Below are 24,855 nucleotides of genomic sequence, written 5' to 3'. Positions count from 1 at the left end.
GCGCGGACTCCAAAGAGACCAACAGGGTGGGTGACCCGCCGGCTGGGCTGGGCCTGGGGAGGGGCTCTTTTAGGGAAGGAGGACATTGCGGGGCCATCGTCCACATGACACACAAGGGCTCTGATCAGCCTCCTTTGCGTCCTTGGGCCAGGGTGGCCTAGTGGCAGGGGCCAGAGAGCGCCATTTGATGCAGGGCTTATCTCTCTACCCATCCATCCATCCATCCACCCATTCAGCTACCTATATGTCTGCCTGTCTGTGTGTCCCTCGCCCACCCATCCCTTCGTTTGTTACTTTGTATCCCCGGCACTTAGCACGGTGCCCAACACATAGTAGGTGCTTAGGAAATGCTCATGGGGTCACTCGCTGCCATACTCGTGAAGGCCGTTGCCTTAGAAGGGAGAGGGCTCGCACCCCTTTCTTTACTTTCCCTTCCCCCCTCTCCTGTGAGTCTTCACCCAGGGCTGCAGAAGCTTGGAAGGAGCCTGAGGAAGGGCTTCCAATCTAGCCGCAGGCTAAGGAGCCTTGAACGGCCCCAGTAATTCTAGTGAAGTTCAAGTTTCATTTATTTTAAGCACAGTGTGTAATATCTAAAGACCATTTTAAACAAAGTCCATAGAAAGAATGGGGGAGGAAGCCTTTATTGTGGAAGGGAGGTGACAGAACCCCAGAACCCAGCAAGCCAGAACTTCGGGGGCGGGCCTTGTACCGCCTCCGCTCCTTGGCACCCCGTCCCGCTGCCGCCATTTCACTGAGAATAAAGACAGAGAAGAATGAGAGAGGGAGAGGGGTTGGGCGTTCTGTAACGTCCCTCAGTGACGGATTCGTCCCTTCCCGCGCGGCCATCCTGTGGGCACACGGGATCCCCCCGTCAAGGGTCCGCTCTCCAGGCGACCACCACAGCCAGGCCCCAGCCTGCCCCGCGGGACCGCTGACGGCCATTCGGATTGGCCCGGCCCTCACACTGGGGTCCCAGCGCCTGGGGGGGGCCCGGGAGGCCGGTATGTTGCAGTGTGTGCACACGTGTAGACAGAGAATCGCTTTGGGCATCCCGGGCATGGGCCGAAGGCCGTCCGGCCTCCGAGCCCTTTCTTTTACTGTGTGTACAAATGTGTGCATTTACACCTTCGGCATATCCCGGGTGCCATCATCGCCGTGTCTCTGTACATCCATGTACAAATATGTCATAGACACACATCGAGAGGGAGAGGCTGCGTCCTGAGGGAGGTCGCCCGTGACCTAGGCTTTAATTCTCGTTCCCCGTTTTACTAACTATGGGCTATTGAGCAGATTACTGACACTCTTTGAACCTCAGTTTCCTCATCTGGAAAAGGGGGCTATGCTTGTCTCACAGAATCCATACAATTCAGAGCTAAGGAGGAGCGCGGAGAACATCTGTCCGTCCCTCCTCATTGTACAGATGATGAAACTGAGGGCCAGTGGGGTCAAGCCCAAGGTGACTTAGGGCATGAGTTACAGAGATGAAATTCAGCTTCAAACCAGGGCTCTTTGTGCCAGGGTTCAGTTACCACGGAGATCACCAGGTTGGCTGGTCTATGTGAACGTGACCAACCAGTGAGCATTTATCAAGCACCTAGTGTGTGCCAGGTGGTGTGCTGAGCACTGGGGCTACAAAGGAAGGTAAAGGACAGTCCCTGCCCTCGGAGGGCTCCCGGGCTAATGGGCCACGCCAGCAAACAAGGGAGTACAAACGGCTCCAGTCAGGATAAGTAGGAAATAATGATAATGGGCCAGGATAAGGGAGAATGAGAAAGGCTTCCTGGAGGAGATGGGCTTTTAGCTGTGACTTAAAGGCAGCCAGGGGAGCCAGGAGGAAGAGATGAGGAGAGAGAGCCTTCCAGGCATGGGCAAGGGAGGGGCAGAGTCATCTCGATGGTGTGAAGAGTAGGGGGACAGGGTCATAGACTGGCCAGGGCATGTTGGGCAGGAAGGTGTATGAGAACTGGGAAGGTGGAGGGAGCCGCTTGGGAAGGACTACGAATGTCAGAGGTGCTCGATTTGATCTTCGAGAGGACGGGCAGAGTGTGAGGGTGACAAGGTCAGATGGGCAACTTAGGTAGGTCATTTTGACGGCCGAATGGAGAGCAGAGTGCAGTGGGGAGAAATCTGAGACAGGGAGGTCACTCTGCAAGAGTCTAAGCCTTTCCCGGGGTCAGAGAGAAAAGGAAGCCCAGGAGAGATGCTATAGAGGGAAAACTGGCTGCCCTCAGCAACAGAGCAGATATGGGGTGAGAATGGCAATTCCCAGGTACTCCCAGGGGGCAAGGGCCAGTGACTGCAGGACGTTGGAAGAAGGGAGAAGACGATGAGCTCAGTTTGGAGCAAGTCAGGTTTAAGAGGTAGATGGGGCAGCCATGGAGAGATTTATGAGTCTGCAGGTTGGGAGAGAGATGAATTCTGGATTAAATACTCTGGATGAACGCTGGATTCTCGATCTGAGCATCATCAGCAATTGATGACAATTGAATCCATGGGACGTGATGAAATTATGAAATGAATTAGGAAAGAAGAAGAGGGCCCAGGAGAGTGTTGGGGAACGTCTGCAGTGAGGGGACGCAGCACAGGAGACTGAGAAAGAATGTGCAGAGAAGTAGAAGGAGAACCAGAAGAGTCACCGAACCCTGGAGAGAGCATTGCGCAGCAAAGGCTGCAGGGAGCGCTTAGGTAATGAGAAAGAGTCATCACCAGGAAAACCGGTTTTGGGGGACCAATCTTCCTTCCTGTGCCCCTCAGCTCTTTACCAGACTTTGCCTTTACTGACCTCACTGGTCTTGCTCAACGGGGGGTTACATCCCTGGAGGTGATGGCAGGGTAGGGACCGGTAGAAGAAATAGTGGTTGGAGTAGGCGGCTTCTTCCCCCATCTCTAGGGTTATTACAAAGTAAATCAATCCCCTCAACTTGGATCGACTTTGCTCTTCTCAGCAAAACAATGGTCTAAGACAATTCTACAAGACTCGTGATGGAAAACACCATCCACACCCAGAGAAAGAACTATGGCGTCTGCCACTTTTTGTCTTTCTCACTTTTTCTGCTTATTCTTTCACAACACGACTAATGTAGAAATGTGCTTAATAAGTTTGGACATACTTAATCTCTATCAGATTGATTGCCGTCTTGGGGAGGGTGAGGTGAGGTGAGGGAGGAAGAAAATGGAAATCAAAATCTCATCGAAGTAAATGTCAAAAATACTATTTTTTAAATGTAAAAAAGGAATTAATCCAAAAATTGATACGAACTATTTCTCCCAGGCTACAACTAGAGGCTAAACCCCAAGATATTCCACCGAGGTCACTTACCTCGTTATGGTCATTTAACTGATTCCGATAATCCTGGCGTCTTCTGTTTCGAGGAGGAACTATATACACGTCCCTGATACCTTAACAGAGAATGGAGACATTTAAGTCCTGGCAACTCCCAGGCTGTAAGCACGCGTACGTTCAGCTCTGCTTTAAGTGAGGGCCACACGCTTTGTAAATGAAACTTATGTCTTCTAAGAGGACAGCTTGAAAAAGAGTGGGACTCATAAGGAGGGCTGTTCGGATCAGATTTTTTTTTTTTTTTGAGATTTATGTTGCTTCTTAGCCATGGTTTCTATAACCTTGCTTAAAAATGTGAGCTACAATCCTCGTTAAGATGATTGAATTTGTATAACTGTATTTTGGGAGATAAATACCTGGCCCTAGAAAGTTCAATTTCTTTGGTGAAAAAGAACTGATCTTGAAGGTAGAGAATGAGGTTCTGAAGTATTTTTAAGATGTCTGCCTGGAGCACATTCTCTTCCTAAAAGATTTTCTTTTTTTGTGAAACTCCAGTGCATTTTGTTAATGTCAAAGCCTATTATAGTTCAAGTGAATCAGAAGTGTACCTTCCCTAGTTCTCACTTACACCCTCTCAGAAAAGAACAAATTGTGTAGAACATACACACTTGCAGAAAACTTTGGAAATGGAAAGTCATGAGCTTTCAGAGAGAGACAAGTTTCTTTGTATGGACACATTTCTGATCATTTTGATGATTTTGATAATTTCATTTTTGGTGTAAAGCATTTTGGACACACGTGTTTACCTGAAGATAGCAACTTTCTTCTAAATTTACAACTTTAGCAGTTCCCAAATGGAAATGCTATTTTACCATCATCATGCCTGCTTTGGTTATATTTTTAATTTAGCCCATAGACAAGGCTGTGACTCTGCAGATAAAATGTCACCGAAATTTCAAGAATGCTGTTTATTATCTAAGCAAGCACGCACAGGCTTTTCACTCTTATAAAAGATGAATTTTTAAACATCCTTGTGCCTCGAGCTGCTAAATAGCAAAACGTTAAAGGGCTTGGAGCAGGAAATAAAGATGATTGAATTTGGTGTCAAATGGCTGGGTTTCTAATCCTGACTCTGGGCAAGTTAATCGTGCTGTAGGGTTCTGTTGTGAAAGGGAGGGGTTGGGTTCAATGGCCTCCATGTAAAATTTATGACTCTATCATCATTATTGTTGCTGTGAAAATAATCCTAGTGTCTGGGTCATCAGAGAAGAAAGACCAAGGATCAGGTGGTGGATCTAACAGATACTGCAAGTGTGTAGTCTTTTTATTGAACTGCTCTTCCATATGGAACAGTTTGTGCCGGGGTTAAGCTTGTTTTGACCAGAATTCTAAGAGAAATAGTTACTCTGGGGCATGATCCTGAAAGGGGGATAGTCTTGAAGGGGACAAGCGGTGGAGCGATATGGGCACAGAACAGTTTGATGGTTAAGGTATGAATTTATCTGAACCATAAGCTAAGGTCCAGATTCCGAATCCAGAAAGAGAGGAGAGAAAAAAGTCAAAGGAGAGATTTCTAAGTATGAAACTGGCAGTGATGGAAACTAGAGTTGCTGTTGAAGAGTAATACAGCACAGATCAACCCAGCAGTGGAAGCATTTGTTGGGTCCAAAAGTTACATTCACCAAGGATCTGTCATGAGGAGAAAAAGAGCACAGAAACTTACAGTTCTAGACTTGTGACAGTTCTAGGCTCCAGACACTCTAAGCATATGGGTTTTCTTCTGTCGGGCTTCTCTGTCTGACCCTTTTTTCTTACAGTCACTGAACTGATTGGTGGAGAATGTGGGTTGGGTTTAGATGTGGATTTTGTTACATTTATTTTTACCACATGAATTTGAATATATTTACTATATAACATTAATAATATATAATAATATTTCTTTTACTTTATTGTTAAGTAAATAGTTATGTTCGAAAAGTGTCATCACCGTAAGTGGTCGATTTGTGTAAATAAAACCACATCGGTGGGGACCCCCCACAGACCCTGAGGGAGTTTGGGCGTGACCGTGGCCCTTTTCTGGAAACCCTGAAATTCCGGTGTGAGAGGAGGTGAGAGCGAGCAGCCCCAACTTGGGGGTGAGAACAGGCATCTATGTACCCGTGTGGGAGGCTGGGCACAGTGTGGATGCCCGCCCATGACGTCGGGCCGGAACTAACGACTATATTCTCTATAATGATAACTCTGATTGGGAAATTGAATACACGCAGCTACACTTCACGAGGTTCATTATTCTCACTGATTGAGACTTAAATGAAACATCATTATTCATTTAGATTTGGGTTCCCTGTTTGTTTGCAATGATTTATAGAGGAAGCTGCCAATGGGAATAACGGCAACCGAGTGGTCTAGGAGGGAGACGAACCAGGAATCGGAGAGGAGCAAGCAAGATCACTTCTTGGGATCCTGGAGCTAGGGGTTTTTAGAGGACATCGAGTCACCCCTCACCCCATTTGACAGAATGGAAACTGAAGCTCAGAAATGTTAAGCCACTGCTCAAGTTCCCACAGCACTGAGCTGGGATTTGGACAAAGTCCTGTGAACTCCCGGCCTTTGACCCCAAGGTCAGCTGTCTTTGCACCATATCACACAAGCTATGTCTAATTTGGGCAGAGCTGGGGGGGGGTGGATTTATTTATTTACTTACTTGTTTACTTATTTGCAAGGTAATAGGGGTTAGGTGACTCGCCCCGCTAGTAGGTGTTAAGTGTGTGAGGTCAGCTTTGGACTCGGGTCCTCCTGTCCATGTTCAGCCCCTCGGAGCGGATTTAAACAAGTGACCTGCAAAGCCCAGCTGGCTCCCCTTCCTCTCCCATGGGTCGGCAGATCGCGGACGGGCACCAGGGCTTCCCCCTCTCGCTCCCCCCAGAGTTCCATCCATTGGGAGGAGGGTCCCAGGTGTTGTCACAGAGCGGAGCGTGCGGTGACTTACCCAGAGACCTCTGATAGAGGGGCTCACTGCTGGACTCATCACTGTACATATCTGCAAAACAAGGACACGCGGCCGCCCAGGCTTCTCAGAGACTCCCCTCTCCTCCCCCGGCTCCCGACACCTCGGGCAGAGATCCTTCTACAGCCTCAGGAGGTCTGGGCTGGGAACTGAGGTGGCGAGGGCAAAGGTGAAAAGGTCCTTGCCTTCAGGAAGGTCACGTTTAAAAGAATCATCACCCAAGAGGTGATCCCTGGAGCACTCCCAAGGGCAGGATCCGGAGTAATGGGTGCTCACTGTTGTTCAGCTCATTTTTGATTCATCGTGACCCCATTTGGGGTTTTCTGGGCAAAGAAGCCAGAGTGCTTGGCCATTCCCTTCTCCAGCCCATTTTACAGGCGAGGAAACTGAGGCACACAGAGTTAAGGGACTTGCCCAGGCTCACCCAGCTAGTACGTCTCTGAGGCTGGGGTCGAACTCACCTGGTGCTAAATGAATTATGGCGCCACCTAGCTGCCCCTAGAGACATGAAGACATTGGGATGGGACGCTGGCTATCACTTAACCTCTCAGTCTTAGTTGCCCCATCTCTGAAATGGGGATAATAAGAGAAGCTAATTTCCCTGAGAATCAAATTAGATAAACTACTGTATGTAAAGTGCCTCGTGAGCCTCCAGGGGCTACGTAAACATGAGGGAAGGTGACCAAGAGGTCGCAGAGGAGATAGGAGGGGGGCCTGCGGGGCTTGTGACCTCCCTCCCGACCCCAGCGCTCTGGCACTGGGGGATTTTGAGTCACAGTCACATGAGGCACAGAGCCCTGGAGGCTCCTGCCAGGTCACCCCTCGCTCCCCACTGACCTCTCACGTGGTGGCTTCTCCAGTTGTACGATCCCAGCCGGCTCCCAAAAATCTAGAAGGCAGAGATGGGACAGAGGCACAGGCGTTCAGCCAGCAGGGCCCGCCCGGGTTACGGCAGAGCCATCATCCAGCATTTTCTCCCAGGGATCAGAGAGGGCGCTGGGGGCCCCCTCCTCACTCCAAGGACCCGCAGAGGGGCTGCGAGCACCCACGTGGAAGGACAGCGGGCAGAGGCTGGCGGGGACCAGGACCCGAGGTGCCCGAGCACAGGAGGACGGCACCCTGGATGATGGAAGCAGGCACTCTGCCAGACTTGGGTTGGGCGTACGCAGGCTGTGCCCGTGAGGGCCGAGGGCATTCGGTGCAGAGGGCAAAGGCTCCAAAAGAAACCAGGACTTTTTGTCTGAGGGGCCTTTGGGGAGGAGGAGTGAAGGCCTGAGCAACATGGGGCTGGGAGGGAGGAGGATGCCCTGGGAAGTCCCAGGGGTTGGCAGGGGCCCCCAGCTCGTTCTCTCTCTGGTGTCTCAGAGTCACATTGGCCAAGGAGAATTTGTGGGAAGCCGACCCGGGCGGCCGACAGAGAGGCCCGGAAGCAGCCCCACGGCCTCATGGGTTGGTTCATTTGTCCAGCTGGGCCAGTCCCAGCACTTTTCTCCTGTGGGAGAGACACAAGCCCCCAGGGAGCTCCGTGTCCCAGGTCCGGACTCACCTCTTCGCTGCTACTAGAATCGGAGCCGGGGAAGGCGCGGTGGCAGTGCACCCACACGTTCTGCACCTGCTCCCTGGAGATCTGCACCGTGCTCCTGCAGGAGGCTGTTGGCTGTGCACAGAAAAAGGGGCCGGGCCCAGAGCTTGCCGGCCACGTCCAGCCAGGGAAACCACTTTGGGAAAGACGGCGTGCTCCGGGTTGTGAGGCAAAGGAAAGGCCCAAGCTGGCCACGCTCACCCTCTCCCCGTTCCTGACCCTGACTGTCCGGGCTTCCCCCTTCCCCCTTCCAGGTCCCTGCAGTTGCCAACTCCCCAAACCCTCCTTTTCGGCTTCCTTTGACGTGCTGGCCTTGCCTTTTGGAGTGGAAGCTCCTTGAGGGTAGATTGCCTTTACTGCTTATATTTGCATTCCCCGGGCTCAGTGCCTGCTGTATACTAAGTGCTTAATGTATGCTCAATCTCTGCCCTTGTCTATCTCCTATCTCTGTCCATCATTCATCCCTCCGTCTGTCTGTCCATCTGTCTATCCAGTCTGTCTGTCCGCTGGAGGTGTGTGAATATTAATCCACCAGCGTGTGTTTTATCCCAGAGGGTCCCCCCAGCCTTCCCTGGTTCCACATGGTTATTCAGGACAGGGGCACCTCATAAACTGAACAAAATAGCAACCCTGAAATTGCTGATCTGGGGAGTCTTGGATCCCAAAGCTGGCCCGAAGGACACAGGGCAGCCTGATGTACTGGGCTATCCAGGGGCACAGAGCTCGGGGGAGCATCGAGGCTGCAGGGGGGCAAGCAGCTCCTTTACCTGCCTGAAGGGCAACCCCCCTCCTGCCCCGGTAATGGTCCCATTGGGGGGGCATGTAAGTCACCCCGGACCATAACGGGGCCAGAAGCCCCCCAAGCCAGGCCGGGCTCCTGTTTCTGGACCCAGGCTGTGTGTCTACTCCACCCCTCCCGGCCCGTAGCCCCAGTCTTCCAGCCCCAGTCCCTCCTCCAGGCGAGCTGCCTCTGCCTTTGGCTTTGGGACATGGTGGGGATGAGATCCGGAGTCCAGGACGGGCTTGGCCGGCTTACCACGGAGCGGCCCCTTCGGAAGCCACAGGCGCTCGGCGGGTCTCCGGCCTCCTTCCCGCACTCGGTCTCGCGGATCTTGAAGTCGATGTCCATGGTCAGCTCGTTCTCATTCATGAAGTTCACCTTGGGGGAGGGAAGTGTCAGCGCCGCCGAGAAGTGGGGGTCGCCCCCGGCTGATGGACGCCCCCATTCCCTCTCTGTCCGACAGGCCGATCCGGGCATCCTGCTCACCCGCTGCTCTGGGGCCAGCCTGGCTGGATCTCCCCGTGTCCTGTGGCCCCGGGTGCCCGCCCCACAGAGGGTCCTTAACTGCCGCCTACTGGCCACTTCTCAGCGTGGAAGCCCCTCGCAATTAGCCAAGAGCCTGTGAGACAAAGTCCGACTCCACTCCGGAGTAATTGGGCCTACTCCCCCCCCCCCCCCCAGGCTGATCTCTGCTTGTGGAAGGCGAGCTTCTCCTCCTCGCCAGCAGGAGGAGCCATCGCTCTCACACTAGCTCGCAACTTTCTGATTTTAAACACTTTCTGGACTAGTGTGAGCAGGCATTTCTCTGGTGCGCGGGGCTCCCAGGGCGGCCAAAGGTGACCGAGCTGCCAGAGCTGCCATGGAGCGCAGGCTGGGAGCCCCCAGAAGTGGGGAGTCAGCCCAGCTCCATGTGCCCCAGAGGCTGCCTTTCCTCCGTTACTTCTTCTCCCCCTCAGTCTTTCAGATCTGAAACTAAGGCAACTTAGAGGCTTCCAGGCCTTGTTGCTAGCACTGAAGGGTGGGGACCAAACAGGCCGTAAGCATTTATTAAGCACCTACTGCATACCAAGCACTGGGTTAAGTGCTGTTGTTGCGTGCCCTTCGTTTTTGGAGAAGACCAATGACGTCATGGGGCGATGTCTAGACTGGCAGTGAATTGGATTGAAGTGAGGCAGGGATGTGCAAAGTCGCCTGCCTCACTTTCCCCTCAGAGCCATCTGGGTCCAGCAGCAAGATACAGATCAGGACAGCTGGAGAAGGCCCCGAGGCAGTGAGAGACCTTGGCCCTTTTAAGCTAAAGTCTCTCAGGTGTCAGCCTGACTGAGGCCAGAAAAGGAAAGAAGTGAAGGGAAGCAAGGGAGGGAAGGGATAAGGGATAGAAGAGGGGAGGGACCGAAGTAAGGAGGGAAGGAAATAAAAAGGGAAGGAAAGAAGGAAGGGAGGTAGGGAGGAAGAGAGAACAGAAGGAGGGGAGAAAAGGAGGGAGGGAGGGAAAGAGGGAAGGAGGAAAGAAGGAAGGAAAGGGGGAGGGAAGGATAGAAGAAAGGAGTGACAGATAGAAGGAGGGAAGGAAATAAAAAAAGGAAAGAAAGAATGAAGGAAGGGAAGCAGGGAACAAAAGAAGGAAGGAGGGAAAGAGGGAGGGAAAAAGAAAAGGAGGAAGGAAGGAAGAAGTAAGGGAGAGAGGGAGGAAGGAAAGAAGACCTGTTGCCCAACTGGCCAGTTCCAGTTGGGTTCCCATTGGGGCAGCTGGTCATGGTGCTCATGCTCTTCACGGTGTTTAGCAGTAGAGATACAAAGAAAAATCACAATAGTCTCTACCCTCAAGTGTCTTAATTAAATGCAGGAAATGACGTGTACAGAGTATATGCAAACAAGATATAGGTCCACACAAGGATGTGTTTATCTACATTACATATAATCTGTCTGTTTGTGTACATATGTACACGGCTGTGTCTATGGGACACGCTCGTTTCTGAGACTCTCTGGCCTCTTGGAGCTAAGGGTGTTTTTAATTGATTCTCAAAAGAAGCCAGAGACATAAGAGGCCCCTGAGGAGGAAGAACGCAACAGGGAGGGGGGACGGCCAGAGCAAAGGCCCGGAGGGAGAGATGGCGCCTAATATTGGAGGAGATGCCCGTGGCTCTGGTTCCTGCACTGAGCATGGAGCACCATGGACTCTCGGAGATGGGCATGTGACGCTGTAGGAGGTGTCCTGACTGGGGGAGCGAGAGCCCCAGCCCGAGCTGCACCATTGACGGACTTGCCGTGACTTCTCCGTCTCCAGCTTCCTTATCTCTGCACTGAAGGAGCTGGACGAGATGGCTTCTCCCAGCTCTGACCTTCTGGGTCATTCAGTCCATTCCTCTGTTCCACAACATCCCCGACAATCTTTCATTGAACTTCTGATGAATTCCTCCAATGACAGAAGCCTCATTATCTCAAGGAAACTAATTTCTTAAATCTCATTTTGGACTCTTTTCTTCCCCACAACAACTTAGGATTGTTGACCTGTCTCAGGGACCGGAGAGCCCCCTCTGGAGCCACCCAGATTCAGTCTGAGCACCGTGGGGTGACCTTCAGAGGGAGGGAAAGAGGAATCAGGGGCAGTAAGGGGTGGGGCGGGGAGGGTGAGTGTCAGAGAAAGTGAGACATGGACAATGAGCTTTTCTTGAATCCTGTCCACAGCAAGGGGCCCATAATTCTCCATGACTGAGCATCAAGTGAGAGACTGCGATGCTGGAGCCAATGAGTCAGGAAGACCTGCCAGAGCCCCGTCCCTGATGCCGCTGGCTGGGTGACCCTGGACATGCCCCGGGCCTCTCATGGAGACCAAACTGCATCTGTCTGTGCTGGGAGAGGAAGCATCTCATGGGGGGCTCTCTACATTGGGGCTGCCCCCCCACAATTAGAGACTGTTCTGTTTATCTCTACAGATGACAATATTGACGAAAAGGAAATCAAAATGTAGGAAAACTTACACAAAGTGACCCCAGCCTGACACACCTTGGGAACCTACTTACTCTTTTGATTGAGCTCGTGTATGCCCGGAACAGGTTTGGGCTTTGAGACTGGGAGTTCACTTTTTCCACAGAGGCCCGAAGAGCTTCCCTCATCATTGCTGGGTCATAGTCGTACACCGGGAAACCTGAATGGCGGAGGGAAGACAAGGAGTCACCAGCCGAGACAACTAGAAATGAGCGGAGGCCGCTTGTGTCTGGGGTATCCCACCTGCGCCAGCCCAGATGTTCATGGCCAGAGCGATTATCGCCAGCGCCTCCATGACTGCCGTCTGTCTGGCCGCCGAAGCCGATCGGAGCTGGGGGCTTTGCCGGGGGGCTTCCCAAGGAGATGAAGTGTCCCTCACGGTGCAGCCTTCCTTCTGACTTTGGCCCGGCCCACGTCGCCACTTTTCAGCAAACAGTGCCGCTCACATTGACCCGGGAGCAAATATTTGCTGCCAAGTCTCTCTCATGAATATGCTACAGTATGGAGTGGCCTTTGGAGTTTAGACCCCAAAAGGGGAATGCAGCAGCTCTGACCTGACCCCAGGACAAGGGCCTGTGTGAAGATACTCACAGGATCTCAGTTTATGAACCCGAAGGGAGCGGAGGCCATTCAGTGTAATGTCCCCATTCTACTGATGAGCATAGGGAGGCCCCGACTCAACATCCCCCAGGAAGTTAGTGTGGGAGGCAGAATTGGAACCCAAGCCCCAGGGCTCCAGGGCTTTCCCCTGGAGCCAGCCCCTTCCCACAGAACGTTCGATTGCATGGAGGAGCCGTGGCATCTCGGCCACCAAGGTAGATGTTTTTGCTGAAGTCCGGCTTGGATGTTCCAAGGGCTGTGGGTTCTCGTAGCTTGTGCCCGAAGGGAAGACTCTGACCGGTCCTGCCAGACTCCAGGGGCTCGATCTTTGTTACCCCAGAACCAGCCTAGAGAATTACAGAGATCCAGGCCAGGGCTATAGTCAGGAAACATCTGGGATGGCAGCAGAACCTGGTCTGCTGTACCCGAAGCCCAGGATTCTGGACCCTGCACCACGCTGCCTTAAAGGCACCGGCTGAGAGTGCAACACGGGCCTCCAATGGAGCTCGTGAAGGCAGGTCTCTCTCCCTTTTCTTCCTGCCTGGAAGCCCCTGGCCGGGCAGTCAAATTACTCCCATCTCCCTCTTTTCTGTAAAGAACAGCCCACAGTCTTCTCTTTGCTGGCGGTCCCGAGGCTTCCACGTGCTTCTATTCTCAGGGACTTGGGAGATTTCTTGGGGCATCTTTTGGGTGTTGGCTTTCATTCCATAAAAGTCCAGCTCCCATCCCGATCTTGCTAAGGGTCTCGCTCCATTCCCCCTCCTCCCTCCTTTTTTTCTTTTCACGACTGCATTTGGGAGCTCACAGAATTCATGTTCTTGGGACTCGCCACATATATCTGAGCTAATGTCGATAAGAACTTTAACATTTACAGACCTGTTTTGGATATATATTTTTAGCCAATCATAATTTCATCAGAGATGTCCATGGGTTTGTGATTTACTCATTTTGTTTCAGTCCTTTATGGGAGTTTGTATATGGGAGAGAAAAAGAGAGGGAGAGGGAAAAGGGGGTTCCAGGAGAGATACTGAGGATCCTTTATTGCCAAATGATCCTGAAGGTTTCATGGAAAGGATTGGGGCTTTGAATGGTCAGAGCTCCCAGAGATGTCTCTCTGCACACCGTGTCTCTCATGAGGTTTTCTCATCCCCCAGGCTGGAAATGATCTCTCTCCATGACCCCCAAAGGCCACAGTGAGCTGTAGCCAGAAGCGAGTGAAGTCCAGGGCCCATCATGGCTTGCAGGAAAAGATGGCAGAAACCTGGGTTTCTGGGTGTGGTTTTGGAATTTTCAGGGGGTGTGGGAGTAAGTCACTGACTTTCTCTTTCAGTCCATATTGCAGAGCTGAGTAGTGCACAGAGCTTTCCCCCATTCCCTCTTATGGGCTGAGTCTGTGTAGTCGAGCTTTTTCCTCTTCACACTAATGGGAAGAAACACAGAGGGGGTAGGAGGTCACCAGGGCAAGTGACTCCATAGAAACAAACTATAAAGTGCACTCTTCCAAGTCTTTGATTTTGTGACGTCAGTGGGAAGTGAACTGAGAGAGGGGAAGCCAAGGACGGGGTGGGGTCTGAGCCTTGAAATAAGAGAAGTTTTGACATTTTAATATTTGAGCAACTTTTTTTCATTTCTTTGATTACAGTCAAACCCAGTCCATGAGGAGCTAAATTTGAGGAGCTAAATTCAAGTCGCTCTAGCCATCATGTGGCCTTGCTGGTGGAGGATCGGACTGGCTGTTTTCTGGGCACTCACCTTGGGTTGCCAGCCAGGAAGCTACAGCCTCTCAGAGAAGGCCTGTCGCGGGGTTTTCTAAGCGAGTAAGTGACAAAGTGGCAGCGTGAGCAGAGTGCCCCCGATGGGAAGCTCAGAAAGTGCGCTCATCCCTGGGCAATGAATACATGGACAAAGAGGGAGGACAGCACATAAAAGAGCAAAAAAGTAGTTGAAGGAAGTTAAGTCTTTATAGAGGTGGAGGAAGAGTAGTTGTCAGGTCACAAAATAAACAGGCCCTATGTGGGTACCGCTGGCATCCAGGAACACCGCTCTGCCTTCTCTTAGACGGAAGTCCAAGGAAAATCAAGTATTATTCATCCGTCTCAAACATACACAACTCAATCAATATCTGTTACATATGTGTATATATGCACACACATATACACTACACCCATATAGCCATATATCCATTCATATACATACATACACATATATACACATATGCACATATATCCGTATATTCACCATATACACACATATATGCATATATATTCATATATCCACCCACATATACATGTACATACATATGAACACATACATATCCATTCTTATACATACATGTACACATATACAATTCATATACCCACATATCGATCCTTATACATACATATATACAAACACATGCACACATATCCATGTATCATACATGCACACACAGATTAGTGACTGGCAAAAAGGGGTTTTCTGTGGCCTCGAGGCTCCCTTTGATTTTCAGACTCCAGATTCTTGCCTCCTAGAGGGGATGTTGGGAGCGATGAGTGGTAGTGCCAGGCTCCCTGCCAGGCTGCCAAGGAGTTAAATGGGGAAGGAGCTGGGCAGTTAGAAAGCAGCCTGTCTCTCTTAGGCAGAGGACCTGTCTTCAAATTTCAGTGTTGCTAGTTACTAGTTTTGTGGCTCTTGGCGGGGGACTTCACCTCTCTAGGTTTCAAAGTGTAAAATGGGAGGAAGCAAAGGTCTTACCTTCTAAAGAGGGAGGACAGCACATAAAAGAGCAAAAAAGTAGTTGAAGGAAAGGAATCAGGGAAAGGAGAAATGTTGGGAAATAGTCCATAGAATCATGGGCTGAGCCAGATTGAGAGAGGCTGGTGTGGGACCCTCAAACGAAAGACATTAACTAACAAATGATCAATTTGTCATTAGTTTACATGTCAAAAATCCTGCCCAAGGTTATTGGTATTGGTTTCCTCCTCCCAGGAAATGATATATTTTAAATATACACATATGCATGATATTTGAAATATTTACCAATAGACATAATACACATCTATGGTATGTTTGTGTGCATTGTATGATTCTTCTTGACAATATCTGCTTATCTTTTGTGGTGACCATTTCTATTACTTTTCAGAATGGCACATATTAGCTTCTTTTTTTAATTTTTTAGTCTTGGCAAAAAGTGTAGTGTGATTTCACTTGGAGCTTTTTGATTTGAGAAATGGCTCATCTGAGTTGCTCATAAAGTCCTCTCCAAATCCCAGAAACTGTAGATTTTGTTGACTACATTGTTGACTACATGAAACTCATGGTTTCTCTATTATTGTGCCCATGGATTCTAGCAACCTTTTGTTTTTCCTTCTTTATGTAATACAAGAAATTTTCTTTTATGTGTAGCAAGGCTGTTCTATCCCAAACTCCTGCTTGGACTGATAATCTCCAAAGGGCGACTTCAACATCTCTCCTCAGACTGGAGACTCTGAGCTCCTGGGTTTGCTTATCTGGTATTATAGTTCATGAACTGCCATTGGTGTGCTTCCCCATTGAATATAACAATATTAATTAACCACTGAACTCAATTAGCTTCTAATTAAAGTTATTTGCTTTACTCCAAAGTCTTTGATATATTGCTAAAAGCATATATTTTTAAAAGTATTCTCTGAGGAAAGTGGGTTCAAACTTACAGAATTTATGTGGCAAAGGGTCACAGAACAGTGCTTGATTATTGGAAATCCTTTATTTTCCTTTGTGGAGTCCTCATGAATTCTCCTTAGTCACAACATAGCTTTCTATTAGTCTCTTTGTAGAATCCTGCAGCTGCCTTTTTTTCTGTCTAAATTGTCCTTGGTTCTTGATGCATACACTGCTCCCTTCTATTTCAGGGACATTGCTAGGATACCTGTTAGAATTCTCACAAGGTGCTAAGTCAGTTATCTAAGTTAGCCTGGTACTTAACAGTTCTCTGGTTCACTAATATATTTCGTACTAGTTGGAGTTCTACAAGATTCACAAGTCAGGAAAGAAAAGCCCACTAACCCTCAAGCCCACTCTTGGAGGCGGAGTCAGATTCATTCCATATTCGACCCCTCTGCTGGCTGGAGGCACTTGGAGGGAGATGGAGGATGAAGTTGGAAGAGGCAAAAGACTAGTGGCAGGAACCAAGGAGAGAGATAGGCCTTTAAGAAAGCTAACAGGGCCTCAGGAAGGAGATTCAGAAGCCGGAGATAATAAAGGATTTGAACTTTTAACAGCTGGCTGCATTTGAGGTGATTATTACTCTGAACTGAAACTAAGGCTGCCTCCAGAAGCTCCCTGAGAAATCTCCTCCCGGAGAACTATTATATTTAAGAGAAGAGAACATTACAGATACTTATTAGAATTTTGAACATTTTGAAGTGTGTAATATCGTCTTTTGGTCAAGGAGCGAAGGAAGCAGATGCTCTTTTTTTTTCTGTTTGCCCTCTCCATCAATTCCCCATCAAGTCCTTGGCTGGAATGGCTTCTCCCATGAATCTGGTCAGACTCTCAAATTCTAGGTTTTGAATTGACTTGCATTTTGATCCAAAATTCACTGAACGGATTCTCTTTAGCCATTCATGGAATACTTTCTGTGTAGCATAATTTATATTCATCCAATGACTTGGAGCATTTTTTTCCTTCCGAACTTTGATTATCCAAATTTGTTTGCACTTAGTTCAATGCCCTTAACAGACTGATTCAACAGAAGTTTTCTCACTTGGCAAATGGATAAGGTAAGAGAAATTATTATTTTCTATTATATTAATAACTAATTATTAAATTTGGATTAAGGCTTTTTCTATTTCTTCAATCAGGGACCAGCCCCTACAAGTCAGTCAGTCTCTGAATGATATAGCTGACAGATGCGATTGCCCCAGTCCTTCAGGAATATGTGCCCCCTCAATCGTAGGTGGGACCTCACCCAACTAGGAGACATTCTTTCTGTTTAAATTAGAATTTAATTTAGGTGAATTCCAATCCCAAAACATTAAGTCTTTGCCTTTGCAGCTCTCCATTAAAGTTTTAGGGTAACCCGGCTCATGAAGGAGAAAACAAACCAGAGCAATTTGAGTATAAATTGCTTTGTTCAGTTTGCTGGAAACATGAGTCTCATGATCAAGCCGTGTTCTCAGCAGCAGGAACTGAAGGCTTTCAGCCCTCCTCCTCATTTGAAAGCCGATCTCCTCATTAATTGTTCACTAATCGGGGTTGATTTTCACCTATCAAGGGTACCCCTTTTTCCAAAGGTATTTAAACATTCAGTGATCTCCATGATTTGGTCTTTGGTTACTTAGAGAAACCACTGACCATCAATTTTTTAATTATCAGATAATCTAATTAATAATAACTTGATTAATTTAGCTACCCAGAAACTGTATCTCCTGAGCTTTTCATTTTCATATCTCAAAGGGCTAGAACAATTTGTTGGTTAATTTAAATTGGGTGGGATGATTACTTAACATCCCCTCATACTTATTTATGATTTACTGAAATATATTATTAAGACTTTTTAAAAAATGTTTTTTCATATTTTCTAAGGAAAGTGGCAATGCTCAGATTATCCTTCTAAGCTCTACTGAATATCACTAGTTGGGAATCTTAGAAAGATTCCAGGTCTATTGTTCTTGATTTTCCTTTATTATTTGTTTTTGCCATGTTTGAGTACTGGTTCTTTATCCAGGCAATTCTATTCTGAGAATCTGTCTATTTATTAACATTGCCCACTAACTGGCCTCTGCTATCTATCAGGTCTCCGTTTCTGATCTCTCTCTCTCATCTCATTCATTAACTGATATGTATTTTTTTTATGTGCCTTTTTTTTGGTGAGGCAATTGGGGTTTAATGACTTGCTCAGGGTCATACAGCTAGTAAGTTTTAAGGGTCTGAGACTGGATTGGAACTCAGGTCTTCCTAACTTGAGGCCCAGTGCTCTACTTCACTATCTAACTGCCCCTTTGCAATATCCTTTTCCTTTGGGGTATATTGTTCTTTCTGGAAATTTCTTTCTTTTATTCCATAAATTGAACCAACTTATTTTTTGCATACTTGTATTAAGATTTTGTGTGTGTGTGTGTGTGTTTTGGGAAGGTAATTTTTCCTTGTAAAGATGGCTCACTTTGTCCTTTTTTTTTTTTTTTTTTTTTTTTTTTACTGTCTATTGTATTGGACATTTGTTACTATTTCCAAGAGGGAGGGGAGTTGGGCTTGGACATGACCATCTTCCCAGACATATTGAAACCTTCTTTGGTTTTGCTTTGTTTAGAATTAGGCACTTCTCAAAGTTTTGGATCACTCTGCGATATGTCCCGTTTGCTGGTGCTCCCCAGATGGTCTCACTGAACTTGCTCTGAGTCCTGATCAAAAGCACAGAGGGCTTTCATGATTCTGTGCTGTGTCTAAGTGGACTTTGGGCATTTTGAAGTATTGCTCATGCTCAGAAATTCCACAAACAGAGATTCTCTGAGAAAAATGTCCTTTTAATTTTCTCTGAAATGAGTTGACTTTGAAACTTCAATATTTGCATTTGCTCTTCTTGCTTGTTTGGGACTTATTTCCCATGATGCTCTCAGGAGGTGGTAGAGAGGGAGCAGATGGATTCTTTCAGCTTTGCTATAGGATGGCACATATTAACCGCCCCCTGTTTTGGATTTTATGCATTTCTTCTTTCAGAGGTTCATGCTCACAGAGTCTGCACCCCTTTTCCCAGACACAAGTCTTGATCTGTTCAGTTTACCTTTCATTTATGCCCTCATCCACCCCCCCCCCCCCTTTTCTACAGATGATTGGATTAGCTCAAGCTGTCGGCATAAAAGGTGGTGTGGTCCAGGAGAAAGGGAGGGAATTTGGAATCATGGGATCTGAATCACAATCCTGACTCTGCCATTTAATACCTGCCTAGGTTCCAGTTTCATTATCTGTAAGATAAGTGTGTGGATCTGGATGAACTCTGACTGAGGTGGCTTCTTGTTCTATGTTGGTGATCTCATGAGCTTTTATTTCTGGAGTTCTTCAAGGCTTATAAAATGTTCTTCTGATAAATATTCAATGAGGTGTAAAAAGCAAACAGTTTTTATGCCATTTTGCAGATGAGAAAGTTCAGACTGTGATATGTTGATGAAGTTGGCTGAGGTCATATAACCAACCTAGGTCTTCTGACTCCACCTAAGCTTTGTCCACTCTTGAGAAACACTACCCTTTATGTGGCACTACAGCATTTGCAAAGCACTTTATCAGTCTCATTTGTTCCTCACAATTCTGAGAATTCTTATTATTTTAAAGATGAAGAAACTCAAGTTGAGGCAGGTGAGGTGACTTCTTGTTGAGTCTCACATACATAATATGTGTCATGGCCAAGACTAGAGCCAAATCTTCCTGAATCTGAGCTCAGGACCCTTGTTGCCTATTATCCCAACTCTCCAGCATTGATTTTTATTGATATCTTTTTTTTTTTTAACATCACCACAATCTTTTCTAGTAGCCCTTCCCTTACCAGGAAGCCATCCCATGTAACAAATAATAATTTCTAAGGAATAAACTAAAACTAAGCAAAATTCATCAATATATCAAAACATCTGAAAGTATATGTAATGGTCCACACGTATAAGGCTCCCACTTCTGCATTGGAGTCCAAGTATCTTGTATCTCTTCTTTTGATCGCGCTTGTTCTTAGTAATTTGTAACATTCATTTTTGATTATTTTGTTTACTTCAGATCATCACTGTGTATATTGCTTTCTCAGCTCTGCTTCTTTTACTCTGCATCAGCTTATATAAATCTTTCCATGCTTCTATGCCTTCATTGTTTCCTATAGCATTCCATGACATCTCTATTCCACAGTTTGCTTTTATTCCCCATTCAGTAAGAACTTACTTTGTTTCTAACATGTTCATTGTCTTTTCTTGTATAGTTAAAATTATTTTCCAAAATGGTCGTATTAATTGCCAGTTCCACCAACGATGTGCTGTGTCTAAGTGGACTTTGGGCATTTCGAAGTATTGCTCATGCTCAGAAATTCCAGAAACAGAGATTCTCTGACAAAAATGCCCTCTTAATTTTCTCTGAAACAAGTTGACTTTGAAACACCTGCCCTCCCCCAACTTTACTTTCAGTCACTTGTCTTATTGCCAATTTCTTGAGCATAAGGTGAAGCCTCGGGGTTATTTTGATTTGTGTTTCTCTTATTATTTATGATTTGGATCATTCTTTTATATGATTGTAAATAGTTTGCAATTTTTCTTTTGAGAACTAATTTTTCCCGTATCCTTTGATTACTTATTTGTTGAGGAACTCATCCTTGTTGATCCTGCCTCTCCACTATCCCTCACGTTTATCACCTTTACTCTTGTTTCCATCACCACATAATCTCAGAAAGATCTTAGTTATATAATTCTGCCAAGTGAAACTACAACATAAAGAGAGCTAAAACTCATTTAGCCCTTGCAGATTTATGCTTAAAGACAATGATGTCATATGCCCTTCACAAGATCCCCTCGGTATTTATTGTATTGAATTTATAGATCAAAAAATGGAGGTGCAGAGACATGAAAAGTGGTTTGCTCATGATTAGGATTCCCCGTTCTAAAGTCTTTCCCTTGATTCTATAGTGCCATGAATATTCATTATACCAACCAGCAAGAAAAACATTTGAAATACAAATGAGCCTATTTGGAGAATCTATCCTTATGTTACTAAACTATGCAAAGCTCTAAGTGTGGAGAGAGGTTTTATATTTTCCCAAGGTTACAAGAGTCAACAACTGATACTATCGACCCCTAATCTTAAACCAAAGGAGGCTCGAAAGGGACTTATCTACATCATGAAGATAGACACATTTTGTAGTGGCTATCAAGGCCATTGTAGGGACCATGGAACTTGTAAAGATGGAGGGGGTCAATCAAACCAATCAGTCTCTTCATTTCATTTAAAGTAAAAGCTTTAATCAAGTAAGGATGCATCTATTCAATCAACCAATCACTCAAAACCATTAAATTAAGTACTAAAAGTCCTTAATTAAGTTTGAAAAAAATAAGTCATTGAATCAAATGAAATGATGTTAAACAGGAAGAGTATTGGGATTGTCTGAAGAGATTCAGCCATGTTCTGTGCATCTTAAGTAAAACAAGAAAGCCAGTGTCTTGACACCTTCAAGTGTCTGGACAGCCTGGAAGAGAGAGGCGTCCAGCCAAGCCTCCAAGAAGGAACCACTTGGCAGGAGGTGGGGCTAGGGACAAGAGACATTGTCTCCTCTCACCCTTGGCCTTGTGAATTTTGAAAGATCAGTGCCCCTGGAATAGCTGATAGGAGGCTCTTTATCAGTAACTCCAAAGACAGAAGTTTCCTTGAGAAAAGGCAGCTTCAGGACTTTCCCAGGATCCCAGGAGAAAGCCACACAATGATTAAGAAGAACTTCATGAAGACACCTCGGAGGCAGGAGAGGATTCATCCAGTCCTTGCTGTGGATTTGCCACCTCTGATCCCGAAGCACATGGATGTGGCGCCCACCTTGCCTTGGAATCTGTACTTGTGGGCACATGTGGCCCAGACTTTGGGACTACATCACCAGAGTAAACTGCCAATTCTAGAAGCCAAGTGTCTGGCTGGATAATTGATGCCATCTGATAACCAAAGAAGAAACCATAGCAATGGGCATTTGTGAGCAATAATACTAGATAAATTATCCTTAAACTCCATCCTTGCAACCCTGGGAAAAATAGCTGCTCCCTGGACTAGTTTTCCAATACAAAAGGGATGTGACATGGCAGCCTTAGAGGCTTCCTTCCACTTGTCTGACTGGAAAAAGGCAGGAAAAAGCTTATATACCAAGAGCACAGGACAGCAGAGGGAGTGCAAACAGCACAAGTCCCCCTAGAATGTTAAAATGTGATAGGAACAACATATACACGAAAAGTAAATCTGGGACCACAAATAAAACATTGTTGTAGGGGGCCTCAGAGACTTAAACCTTCCGATTTTACAGTTGAGGAAACTGAGGCCTATAAAAATGAATGACAGCCTAGAGTCATACAGGTAGTATGTGGTAGAGCAATGGGATCTTGGGATTCTGAGTCCTGCATGTTTCCCACAGCAACCTCCATACAGAAAAGATAAAAAAGGAAGGGCACTAGCAACCAGGGGATTCAGGGATTTGTAAAGGAGGTGGTGCTTGAACTGAGCTTTGAGGGAAGCCCAGAATTAAATGGGTCAAGCAGAGGTGATGCGGGAATACGTTTCAGACAGGGGGACAGTTTGTGGAAAGATGCATAAGTGGGGATTGCAGGGAACAATTAAGCCAATTTGGCTGAATCCTGGAGGTCTCAGAGAGGGGGCCTCAAAGAGAAGATTCATAATCAAACTCCTTGTTGCTATCTGAGGGAGCTGGTAATGCTCTCAAGATTATATGGAGTCAGAACCAGTAGAAATAAGGACAAACTATTCCTGTTTGGTGCTATGATGGTGAAAAAATTCAAGAGGCGTAGTTTCTGGGTGATTCAATCATTTCATTGATAAGGCTCACACATTATTAATAAGAGGCTAGCCATTTGACTCTCTCTCTTAGACCCAAGACAGTGGGATCATAATTTATATGGTGGTGGGATCATAATTTATATAGCCTTTAAAGAGTAGGTGTTCTGGAGGGGTGGCAATCAATTCTGATTGGATAACACAATGGGAGGTGAGCTTTATTAAAATGAGGGGATAAGAGGGACATCATGTCATCCTTGGACAGAGAAATTATCTCCATACTCAGACCATCCTGAACCTTGGACTATCTAGACAAAAGAATCTGTTTTTATCCAAGTTGGATTGATTGAATTCATTGGAAACTTGAGGTTCCTTATAGGGTTGGGTTGAGTCAGATAGAGAGGTCTAACTGCTTAAGTTGGAGCTACAAAGATTGAGGACTGAAAATGAAAAAGAAAGGGGGGGACTTTGAATTTCCCCAAATCTATTAGTTTTTAATAATCATTTTGTTCATTGATTAGACTATCCAGGAAACAAATATTTGTATGGGTTTTACTACCGCTTCGTTACTGACTTTGAGGAGCGGCATGGAGATTTATTAAATCTGCTCATCTGCTGTTGGCTTGGGGGAAGGTACTTGACAAGGCAGGTTCTGCCTTTAACAAGATCAGGGGACAGGAAGAGACCCTAAACACAGGCATTGGATGGAACAGTCTATTTACATAAAAATGGAGAACATTATATAGGGAGAACCAGAGACAACATTGATCGCTGTAGTCTATTCACTGATGGATACTGTCATTGAAGGCTATTTTTAAACATTTGACATATTAATCTCTTGGTTCACACCAGGTTGGCTGCAGGATATAAGATAAGCTGAAAAACAAGAAGATATGTAAAGGAAATCTGCTATTAAGAAGAAAGAAAAACAGATCAGAAAAAAAAACATGTAGGGAAAAATTATTCAACTGAAAAATTAATCTAGAAGGATTGGACAATAGTTGAATTTTAGATTTATAGAAGATGGACAGGGAGATGAGGGAATGTAGTTGTATTTGCCATCCATTGTCTGCTCTTATTTACTGAGACTAGAGAAAATCTCGAACACATTGGAGCCACTACAAATTTATGTCACATAGTTTCAAATGGGCCTTCATTGCTAAAGGCAAGCCTTTTACAACTCATAAATCAATTCACTAATGCCACTCACCCCAGCAGTTCTTCCAAACCTTTCCATCTTTCCCCAAACTATCTATGCTTCCCTCTCTCACACCCCTCTCGGCTGAGAACATTCCCTCATTGTTTTTGCTGAATCATTTAGTTGCATTTTTCCATCCAAACTCTCCCCTTCTTTCTCTTACTGTAGAGGATATCGCCACCATCCCAGTCAGCCAGGATCAGATTTGATATTAAGTATTAACTTGGGTCTGGGTCTTTTGTGTGCGCCTGAACTGATTCTTGTTGCATTGTGGTCTGGAAAGGATTTTTGCTATTTATGCCTTTTATACACACTGATTATACATTCATACATGAGTGTGTATTTTTGTTGACATTTTGTGTTTGTGTGTTCAGTGTCATAGGGGCTACAGTAAATTTCACTCCTGCTACCCTGTCAAAAGCAACCAGAGTATTTTTTTAAAAATATGGTTTAGTAAAGCAGACTTTCTAAATGTTATTCGGGGTTCCAGAATGCACCCTCATTCTTTAAAATCAGTGCATTTAAACTGGGGCTTTGATTCTAGGCCTTTTTATCAAAGGAGATCTTAAAATCAAACAACTCCGTGAAGTTAGGGGGAACGTCTGCTCCCCCTACTGGAGCCAATGTCTTCCTAACTTTGGTGTGTGGAAACAACCAAAAGACAGGGAAAGATGGGACTCAATAATTATAAGTAACTGTTGCATCAAATTGGGATCTGTGACCATTTTTTTTGTTTAAATAGATTCATACCTATTTCAATATAATTGGCTTCCTTGTATATTTTATTTTCTGTGTCCTGTGTATTTTGTTTTTCTGCTTATAAAAACATGATTCTGAGCAGGGGTCCATGTTCTTTCTTACTGACTGCCAAGGGGCTCAGGATTCAAAAAATATTCAGAAACCCTGGAATAAATCCACTGGGTCCTGGAACCATTAAGGAGGAGGTGCCCCT

General features: G+C 46.3%; 1 protein-coding gene across 2 annotated transcripts; it reads right to left on the bottom strand.

The window, feature by feature from the left end:
* Nucleotides 1–620: 620 nt before the first annotated feature.
* Nucleotides 621–12,104, bottom strand: SPP2 (secreted phosphoprotein 2). 2 transcript variants are annotated; one of them, XM_031968288.1, is made up of 9 exons: nt 11,882–12,104; nt 11,674–11,798; nt 8,906–9,028; nt 7,834–7,944; nt 7,125–7,176; nt 6,270–6,320; nt 3,320–3,399; nt 2,783–2,886; nt 621–751 (listed from the first exon to the last, which is right to left on the bottom strand). In XM_031968288.1, exons 1-8 carry the CDS (start codon nt 11,931–11,933, stop codon nt 2,797–2,799), a joined length of 684 nt encoding a protein of 227 aa, XP_031824148.1. In that variant the 5' UTR covers nt 11,934–12,104; the 3' UTR covers nt 621–751; nt 2,783–2,796. The 2 variants fall into 2 exon arrangements, with proteins under 2 accessions (XP_031824148.1, XP_023359684.1); XM_023503916.2 differs by lacking the exon at nt 2,783–2,886 and having other exon boundaries at nt 11,882–12,099.
* Between the last annotated feature and the right edge of the window lie 12,751 nt (nt 12,105–24,855).

This window comes from Sarcophilus harrisii, chromosome 4 (assembly GCF_902635505.1).
Source record: "Sarcophilus harrisii chromosome 4, mSarHar1.11, whole genome shotgun sequence".
In the NCBI taxonomy this organism is placed as follows: Eukaryota; Metazoa; Chordata; class Mammalia; order Dasyuromorphia; family Dasyuridae; genus Sarcophilus; species Sarcophilus harrisii.
This window is presented reverse-complemented; position numbering and strand designations above follow the sequence as displayed.

Bases quoted from the DNA above. Each gene is read 5' to 3' on its own strand.
- SPP2 (XM_031968288.1), bottom strand. From the start codon at position 11,933: ATGGAGGCGCTGGCGATAATCGCTCTGGCCATGAACATCTGGGCTGGC. The intron at 7,177-7,833 runs GTGAGTCCGGAC...TCTGCCTTCTAG, and splicing joins ATTCTAGTAGCAGCGAAGAG to ATTTTTGGGAGCCGGCTGGG. The intron at 2,887-3,319 runs GTAAGTGACCTC...TAATAACCCTAG, and splicing joins AGTTAAATGACCATAACGAG to AGATGGGGGAAGAAGCCGCC.